Source organism: Pseudoliparis swirei, chromosome 9, assembly GCF_029220125.1.
Source record: "Pseudoliparis swirei isolate HS2019 ecotype Mariana Trench chromosome 9, NWPU_hadal_v1, whole genome shotgun sequence".
Taxonomy (NCBI): Eukaryota; Metazoa; Chordata; class Actinopteri; order Perciformes; family Liparidae; genus Pseudoliparis; species Pseudoliparis swirei.
Genome location: NC_079396.1, coordinates 29,091,911 through 29,101,910, shown reverse-complemented (window position 1 = coordinate 29,101,910; position 10,000 = coordinate 29,091,911). Strand labels below are relative to the sequence as shown.

At 50.6% G+C, this 10,000-nt stretch overlaps 1 protein-coding gene across 1 annotated transcript in view; it reads left to right on the top strand.

The window, feature by feature from the left end:
- The window catches only part of LOC130198920 (peptidase inhibitor 16-like), a 13,961-nt gene extending 4,397 nt beyond the window's left edge, over positions 1–9,564 (top strand). Inside the window, exons 3-5 of the mRNA XM_056422027.1 lie at positions 8,925–9,075; positions 9,296–9,363; positions 9,448–9,564. Coding sequence (XP_056278002.1) covers positions 8,925–9,075; positions 9,296–9,363; positions 9,448–9,564 — 336 coding nt within the window. The remainder of the gene's footprint in view (positions 1–8,924; positions 9,076–9,295; positions 9,364–9,447) is intronic.
- Positions 9,565–10,000: the final 436 nt, after the last annotated feature.

The following is a 10,000-nucleotide window of genomic DNA, read 5'->3' as shown; positions in this document are numbered from 1 at the left end:
TCAACCATTGAGCTGTTGTGGGAGCAGCTTGACCGTATGGTCCTCAAGAAGTGCCCATCAAGCCAATCCAACTTGTGGAGGTGCTTCAGGAAGCGTGGGGTGACATGTCAACAGATTACCTCAACAAATTAACAGCTAGAATGCCAAAGGTCTGCAATGCTGGAATTGCTGCAAAAGGGGCATTCTTTGACGAAAGCAAAGTTTGAAGAAAAAAATTAATACTTCAAATACAAATCATTATTTCTAACCTTGTCAATGTCATGACTATATTTTCTATACATTTTGCAACTCATTTGATGAATAAAAGTGTGAGTTTTCATGGAAAACACGAAATTGTCTGGGTGATCCCAAACTTTTGAACGGTAGTGTATATATACATTATGCATTCACACATATTCCTACAGGGGGCGCCATAACCTCTGCAGCCTCTTCAGGTCACTTGTTGATACTGGTTAAAAAACTCATCAATGACTTTTCTGTTGAGACATTGAAGCAAAAATCAGCTGAGAATCAGCTGACCTCTAGAAGAGCCAACAGGGTGAGTGAGTGAGTGAGTGTGTGTGTGAAAGTGTGTGTGTGTGAAAGTGTGTGTGTGAAAGTGTGTGTGTGTGTGTGTGAAAGTGTGTGTGTGTGTTAGCACACGACCATGTGCATGACCTGAGACTCATAACAGGGACCAGATGTTGAGCCTGGAGAGAGAGACAGGAATGTGAAGGAGAGCCCTGACTATTGTTTGAGATGTGTGTCATCACTGGACAAATAAACACACACACACACACACAGAGGAGGACAGAGAGGAGGAGAGAGAGGAGGACAGAGAGGAGGAGAGAGAGGAGGACAGACAGGAGGACAGAGAGGAGGAGAGAGAGGAGGACAGAGAGGAGGAGAGGAGGACAGAGAGGATGAGAGAGAGGAGGACAGAGAGGAGGACAGAGAGGATGAGAGAGGAGGACAGAGAGGAGGAGGAGAGAGAGGAGGAGGACAGAGAGGAGGAGGAGAGAGAGGAAGAGGACAGAGAGGAGGAGGAGAGAGAGGAGGAGAGGAGAGAGGAGGAGAGAGGAGGAGGACAGAGAGGAGGAGATAGAGGAGGAGAGAGGAGGACAGAGAGGAGGACAGAGAGGAGGAGAGAGGAGGAGAGAGGAGGACAGAGGAGGAGGAGAGAGAGGAGGAGAGGGAGGACAGAGGGAGGGGAGAGAGAGAGGAGGACAGAGAGGAGGAGAGGAGGACAGAGGAGGAGGGGAGAGAGGAGAGAGGAGAGAGAGAGGGAGGAGAGAGGACAGAGGAGGACAGAGAGGAGAGAGGAGAGAGAGGAGGAGAGGAGGACAGAGAGGAGGACAGAGAGGAGGACAGAGGAGAGAGGAGAGGACAGATGAGAGGGAGGAGAGGAGGACAGAGAGGAGGACAGAGGAGGACAGAGAGGAGGACAGAGAGGAGAGAGGAGGAGGGAGGACAGAGGGAGGGGAGAGAGAGAGGACAGGGGGAGGGGAGAGAGAGGACAGAGGGAGGACAGAGAGGAGGAGAGAGAGAGGAGGAGAGAGGAGGACAGAGAGGAGGACAGAGAGGAGGAGGAGGACAGAGAGAGGACAGAGAGGAGGACAGAGAGGAGAGAGATTTTTTTTGATTTTGAAAAACACTTTATTTACATTTTTTCCATCACAACGTTTTTCTACAAATAAAGTGTTTTAAAAATCAGGTTATTTAAAATAAAAGCAAACAAACAAAACATTAAAAAAGAAAACATGTTTTACCGAATAAAAAGTGGTGCAAACTCCAGCTCCTCCTCTACCACAGAACAAACAATATCTTTAAAACACCAGCGTTGTTTAAAAGCATCCAGGTCTCCAATGTGCTTGTAAAACCTGAACTCCAGCCAGAGTCTGGCTCTGATGTTACAGAGCCACACTGCCCTGGCTTCCTGCCCCTCTCTGTTTTCCACCCGGGACTTCCTAGTTAAATAAATTGCCATTTTTGCTTCACCGGATAAACAATTTAGGAGCTGCCACTTTTCTTTTCCTGTTTTTTTGTAGGCAGCTCCCATGATAAAAACCTTCTCTGTAAAAACCACATTAAAAAGACTAAATACCACTGTTAAAAGAGCGAAGAAACTCAAAAGTCTCTTACACTCGTTAAAAACATGGTAAATAGTCTCCCGGAGGTCACAGAAGGGGCACTGGCTCAGGACAGCGGGATTGATTACCGAAATAAAAGCGTTGGGCGACAGCACGTGTAAAATCCGCCACTGGAGGTCAGCGGTCCTTTTCTTTAGGGAGGCTTGTATAGGACCCCCACTGCGGGCCAGGGCCTCCATGCCCAAGTCTCTCTGACCACACAGTGGGCGGTCTGTTGCACAGTCTGGACCTGTTGATGCTCTTCACGAGGTTAAAATACAAAGTCTTCTTGTCTGCTTTGTTCAGTGTGCAGTTTTCTGGGTGGCTCGTTCTTAGCAGGGGCGGTGAGTCCCCCTAGCCCCGGGCTGAGGGAGATGTCTGGGAAGGGGTCTGCAGGGTCCGGCTCTGCTCTCTGCTGGCTGTAGTCGTTGAGGAGGCTCCTCTCCAACCCGGTCAGCCTCTGCCTCCACAGCTCCAGGAGCCTCCTCGCCACCCGGTCGAATGCATCCCCAGCAGGGAGCCCAGGGCCGGGGTCGCTCAGCGCCGGCCCCACTGCATCCACCAACTGCTGCAGGAAAGGGTCTTTGTTCGCAGCAGCGCCTGTTAGTCCAGGGTGACGCTGCTGCTAATGTCCAGTCGCATTATAAATGAATGGTTCTCTCAACAACCAGAACAGAGAGTCAGACTGTGGGCACCTTCGTGCTTAAAAAGGGCCCGACTTAAAAACACCCTGATAAAAAGGAGGCAGCCCACTTAGTTTTAAAATGCTGGAGTCTATTAAAAACAGAGCAGTATCCAGCCCCAGGTTGTCAGCACGTCTGAGGATGCAGCTGGCCACGTCTCGCCACACTAAAACCCCGGACTCGTTAAAACTTCTGAACAAACTGTAATCTAAAGTGGCCGTCCGGCTGGCCAGGTGGACGAGGCCCTGTCCCCTCCTCTCTGGCTAAAACAGCACCCCTGTGGCACCCAGTGTAGACCCTCCCAAAAGAAATCCACCATCTTCTTTTGTATGTTAGCTAAGAAGCCAGAGGGAGGGTCCAACACGGTCAACCTGTGCCACAGTTGGGATGCAATAAGATTGTTTAAAACCAGTACTCTACCCTTAAAGACATCTGGGGAGCAGCCACTTCCATTTGGAAAGTTTCTCTATCTTCTCTGTGACGCCTCCCAGTTCTTCTGGACCATGCTCGGTTTCCAGGTATATTCCTAAATATTTAAAACCGTCCTTTTTCCATATGAGCTTTTGTGGAAGAACCGGGAGGCCGCCACAGCGAGGGCTTCGCTTTTCTTCCAGTTCACCCTCGCTGATGATGCCGTGCTAAAATCATGTACTATTTGATTTAAAAGGTTTACATCATTTTGATTCTTGATAAAACAACAACGTCGTCGGCATATGCCGATAAAATCATTCCTTTACTAAAACCAGGTAAAACCAAACCATGTAGGCTAGAGCGTATTTTAATGAGGAGGGGCTCGAGGGAGAGTGAGCATCCCGGACAGAGCACAGCCCTGCCGGACCCTCTACTCACTCTAAAGGAGCACACAGCCTGCCGTTTATCTTCAGCACACTCTCAACATTACTGTACAACACCTTGATCTTAGCTATGAAACCAGCGCTGAACCCAAACTTCCCAGAACTTTCCAGAGGAAGCCGTGTTCAACGGTCAAAAGCGTTCCTGATCTAGAGAAATCAGACCAGTATCCATACCCAACGAGCTGGAGACCTCCAAACGTCCCGAATGAGGTGGACGTTGTCCACCATGGACCTGCCGGGCACACAGTAGGTCTGGTCCGATGGAGGACCTGCTCCATAGCTCCCTCAGCCTGGAGGCCAGGACCCTGGACAGAAGCTTATAATCCACACAGCAGAGACACAGGGCGCCAGTTACCGATGTCCTGCGGGTTTCCTTTTGGCAGTAGCATCAGCACTGCCCTCCGGCAGGACATCGGCATGGAACCAGAGGCCAGACTCTCATTGAAGACGTCTAGGATGTCCTCCGAGGACATCCCAGTATTTTTGTAAAATTCAGCGGGAGGCCGTCGATTCGGCGCGCCTGCATTCCCTGCAGGGCAGCTTTCAGCTCTTGGGGTTATGGGTCTGTCGAGCTCCTCATTAGTCTCCTCGGAGACCTGAGGCAGCTCCCACAGAGCCCTCCGTCGACTCTCCCTCCTCCCTATACTCAGTGGCATAAAGGAGGAGTAAAACCCCACCGCCGCTTCCGGATCTGGCTTGGCTCCACAACCGACTGCCCTGCGTCCGTCAGCAGTGGATCACTCGCCTGCCACTCCTCTTCTCCAGGCCGAAGAAGAAGCTAGAGGGAGTGTCCATCTCCGCGATGGTCTGGAATCGACCTGACCAGTGCGCCTTGCACTTTACTGAACAGGTCGGGCGAGCCGCTTTTACTTTGAGGACTTCAATATGTCCTCGATCTCCTGTGGACTCGCTTAAACTTTCTAGGTCCACTATCTCAGTCTCCAGGTCCTTCATAGATCTGGTGACGTCTCTAGTGACGTTGAAAGTGTGCTGCTGACAAAGGAGCTTAATTTCTACCTTACCACGGTCCCACCACTGCCTAAGATTATTAAAATCACTCTTCCTCAGCCTAAAACTGCCCCAAAAATAAACAACACCTCTCTAAAATTCCTATCGAAAGTTAAAACTGTATTAAAATGCCAATATGCGCTCCTAGGTAAAAATTCCTAATAAAAACATGACATAAAACCAAAGAGGATCAGTAAAACCAGTCGAATAATGCTGCACATTTTAAAATATTAAATGGTGCTTAAAACATAAATACGGTCTAACCTGGCTGAGGAGATCCTTCCCCTAACGTGGGACCATGTGTACTGTCGGCAGTCCGGATGCATCCTTCTCCACACGCCCACCAGACCATGAGAATGGACCAGCCTCCTCAGCACCTGCTGTGAAGCTGGATGTGGCTCTGTGTGGTTTCTGTCATTAAAATCATCCTCTGTGCAGTTAAACCCCCAAGAATAAAAAATCCTCCGAGGCACAGTCATTTAAAACATCATTAACTTTGGATAAAGACAGCTGCCTCTCTGTCCCAGTTGTTGGAGCATAGATATTTATAAAACCACGCTAAAAGGTCGAACCGTGCTTTCACAAAGAACAGCCTCCACTCACGATGTGTTTGACCTCCAGTGACCGAGGGCTGAAGGCCCTGGAGAAGAGGAAGCCCACTCCTCCGCTGAGGTTGGTGTTGTGGCTCAGGAGGACTTCCCCCCCCCACTCCCTCCTCCAGTCCGCCTCGTTGGTGCTGTCGCTGTCGTCTCTTGTAAGAAGAGAACATCGTTGGCCTTCATCTTGTTAAATTCATAAATTGATGTTCTCTTCTTACTGTCCTCGCCCATTTACGTTTAAAACTCCGACTCTGAATGTGTTCATTAAAAGAAAAGAGTTTAAAAACAAATAAAACTTAAACCAACAAATCAAATAAACACACATTGGAGCTCTCCACCTCCCCTGCTGGATGCACTCCTTTACTTTGGGCAAAAACTTTTGATCCTAAAACCTCTTGTTTGTCTAATTTTTTCCCCTCATGTGGAAATGGCACGAGTGTACAAAGGCCACGAGGTCAGGGAAGTGATCCTTGACCTCTACTTTTTTTTTTGTTTTGTGCAGAAACAGCCTGATCTCATCATCTGTGTACAGCTTTGCGTCTGACTATTTGTAAAAACAGAGGAGAGTCGCTGTCCTCTGACCCTCCTCGTCACTACTGTCCTCCACCTGCCCCCTGACTCCTCCTCACTTCCACCCTGCTGGCCTTGGCCTCGCTGCCAGCCTGGCCACTCTTCTTTCTCTTTGAGGCTCCTTTCTGCCCTGCTTCCTCCTCCTCTCCACCTGCTCCGCCCCTCCTCCCTGCAACGTCCTCCTCCACCTCTTCGCCTCCCCACCTGTCCTACCCCTCAATGGGCTTCTCGCCACCCCTGTCCTCGTCTTTTTTCCTTTCCTCCTCTTTCTCACTTTCCTCATTATTCTCCACCCACTCCCACTTCCACCTCTAAGCCCGTGCCACCATCACCACCACCACCATCACCAATATTATTTTTGTTTTTAAATCTTTTTGTTTTTTCCCCTTCTTTTCTTTCCCTCCTCCCACTTCCCACCTCACCCCAGCCTCTACCCCACTGCTCTTGGCAGATCCCCCACATCCCTCCATTTGTTTGGTCCGCTTTTCCTTCTTTCCTTTCCTCCTCACCGCTCCGACTCCACCCACAGCCTGCCTTTCACTGCCCTGTCCAGCATCCCCACCCTCCACCCGCCCTTGCCCATCGCCCCCATCACTCACTTCCTCATTCATACCCACCACATGTGTGTCGGGTTCAACAGTAGTGACGCCGCCCGCCGCTCCGTTGGAATCGGCCGCGGCGCCGCCGCCGCCGCCGGCTTGGCGCCTCCTCTCATGGTGTGTTCACACCGGACGCGTCAAAATTTCGACGCGCGTCGAGATTACATGTTAAGTCAATGCAAAGCTGCGTCGAAGCTGCGTAGCTGCGTATTTTCCAGCGAGCAGCGCGTCAGACGCGTTTGAAGCAGCACGAACAGAGGGTTTGTCGCGGGGCGAACTCAGCGAACAGCGCAACAGACGCAGCTCGTTGACGCGCGGTTCAAATTTCCCAACTCTGGCAGCAAACGCGTGAGTCATAGTTGCGTCAGCCAATCAGCGTTGAGCAGCTCCGCTCGTCATCGTCCTGTCGGTCGAAAAAATGGAGGAAAAGATTATTATACGCCGTCTGTGGGCACCGAACTTTGATACAACTCTTTATGCTGCCGGAGCTATAAAGTTAAAGCGTGGAACAAGGTCGGGCCGTGGACTACCTGGTAAGTTTTGAATGTATGTATTTGCTTTTATTCTCGCTATTTGTTGTACTTTACTATCAACCAACCGCCGGCATATGTGTTTCATGGCAGAGGAGATCTGCATACGTGGGTGGAAAAGTCTCAGAGACACGTATCAAAGAGAGAAGAAGAGTGTGCAGCGAGAAGCGCAGTGGGAGTGCAGCTCAGTCCACTAAAAAGTGGAAGTACGCTGCGGTCCTGTGGTTCCTCGACCCATTTATGACTCCGCCCCCGAGGCGTCCGACGCGTCTGGTGTGAACACACTTTTTTCGACGCGCGCGTCAAGACTGCTGCGTCAGACGCGTAGAGAATTTTTTCGACGCGTCCGGTGTGAACGCACCATCAGAGACGCCGCCGCCGCGAGCCCCGCAGCCGCGGCAGCGGCAGCCGCCTCACCTGCTGTTCCCCACGCTGGTGTAGCGCGGCGTGACGCGCCGGACGGACCCGAGCCGCCCGGACCAGCTGGCGCAGGGTCGCCTCGCTTCGAGCAGGCCCTCGCGGTGCCTCCTCCCGCAATGAAAGCACTTCATCGCCGATGAAGACGCGTAGACGTTATAATTAACATCATCTACTCTGACGCTGAAGCGCAGGTTTAACTCCGCGCTCCGGTCGTCGAGTATCATATAAACCTATCTACGGTAACTCATGATATGCTTCATCGAGCTCTCCTTGAACCCCGATGAGATCTCTCTCATCGGGGAGACCAGCTTTCGTGCCGGGAGGAGAGCTCTCTGCTGAAAACTCATCGGAGATGAGCGGAGGGACGTTTGAAACGAGGACTCTGGTGGACGGCTGGTCCAGCGGAAACACCTGCACAAACAAATCTCCCACCGAGAGACCCTCCTCCACCACGCGGCTCACCTTCGCCACCTGATCCAGGAAGATCACGACCGAGCCGTTCATCTTGGTGGCGGACTTCACGCTGCCGAACCCGACTTTCTTCCCGACTGCCCGAGCCAATTCCTCCACGCTGCACGAGGAGTCACCGAAGATCTTCATCCCGTGTCTCCTCGTGAGCAGCGGGGAATCGGGCAAACATTTCCGCCTCGCCCGAGCCCGGTGAGGCACCGGCAGCGGGAAGACACCCAGAGAAAAACCCAACTAATCACCAAACAATTTAAACTACTGTGAAACCCAACTAATAAACCACATAAACTAAATACACACAACTATGAAAGAACAGAGAAGAGAGAAACACAGACAACGCTCCGCAGCTCCCAAACACACACCCTGTCACTCTGACGCTCAGCGTGAACTGAGAGAGAGAGAGAGAGAGAGAGATGTAGGGAGAGAGAGAGAGGAGGAGAGAGGAGGACAGAGAGAGGAGGACAGAGAGGAGGACAGAGAGGAGGAGAGCTCCAACACGGGTTGGTTTCATCATCTTGATATTTAATTTCATATATATGGGGAGGATTACAAAGACATGAATCAAAAGCTGCTCCACAATAAAAACATGATAATTAAAACTAACTAACTAGCAGCTAACTGATAGATTACTCATTTAAACTTCATCCACAGACTTGTACCGACTTGGAAAAGTACGACACTGGCACTGCTAGTCACAGGACAGTAGTACTGGTCAGTAGTAACCCTCCCAGTCCAGTAGTACTGGTCAGTAGTATTCCTCCCAGTCCAGTAGTACTGGTCAGTAGTATTCCTCCCAGTACAGTAGTAACCCTTCCAGTCCAGTAGTACTGGTCAGTAGTATTCCTCCCAGTCCAGTAGTACTGGTCAGTAGTATTCCTCCCAGTACAGTCGTAACCCTTCCAGTCCAGTAGTACTGGTCAGTAGTATTCCTCCCAGTCCAGTCGTAACCCTCCCAGTCCAGTAGTACTGGTCAGTAGTATTCCTCCCAGTCCAGTCGTACTGGTCAGTAGTATTCCTCCCAGTCCAGTCGTAACCCTCCCAGTACAGTAGTACTGGCCAGTCGTAACCCTCCCAGTCCTCTGCAGCGGTGGGATGCGGGCCTGAAGATGCAGGCTGAGGGCTTCGCTGCTCAATGCATCTGGAGCCACAACCCGGATCTGGAGGAGACCGGGGAGAACCTGTTCGTGGGGACCGGGTCTCTGGACCCCCGCCAGGCTCTGGAGAAGTGGTTCCTGGGTGAGTTCAGGGACCGTCCGGAAAACCAGACTCTGAAGACCAAGTTAGTGTCGAGCCTTCAGATCCTTCTCTCTGTGGTCGGTGGAGACCAAAGCCAGAGCTGAAAGAGAGAATACTGTATCATACACACATATACATATACATATATACACACATATATATATATATATATATATATGTATGTATATACCTGTAATTGTGATGTCATTAATACCTGTAGAACATCTGGACTATGACTTCCAAAACAACAGCTGTGATGAAGACCAGATGTGTGGCCACTATACACAGGTCAGATACAAATACACACACATTAATACACACTTTTGTGTCTCTGGACAGGATCTGAACTGTGTGTGTGTGTGTGTGTTACAGATGGTGTGGGCAGACACACACAGAGTCGGCTGTGCCCTCCATCTCTGTGACAACATGAAGGGTCTGGATTCTGCTTTGCATCAGCTACTCACCCAGCAGGGGCGACTCTGCTGCTAGAAGTCTATGCTTCATGTGTTAAAGCTGCATTCTCTACTACTGCTGCCACCAGCTACTGCACTCTGGTTGTATAGAAGTCTATGCTTCATGTGTTAACGCTGCACTCTCTCCTGACCACCAGGGGGCTCCTCTGGTTGTATAGAAGTCTATACTTCATGTGTTAAAGCTGCATTCTCTCTCCTGACCACCAGGGGGCGCCTCTGGTTGTATATAAGTCAATATAGTGACTCGACTTCCCTCAGTAAACATTGTAAACATGAGTTTATGTCTCAGTCTCTAGTTCCAAGTCTTCTTCTATACAGCACTGGACTGGTGGCATCACATTGTCTCCTCTCTGGACTGCTGATGCGCTCCTTCTCATCCCTCTGCACTCCTTCTCATCCCTCCTCCATCAGCTCAGTCTGTCAGGACTCACACCTTCCTCTTGTCTCCGCCT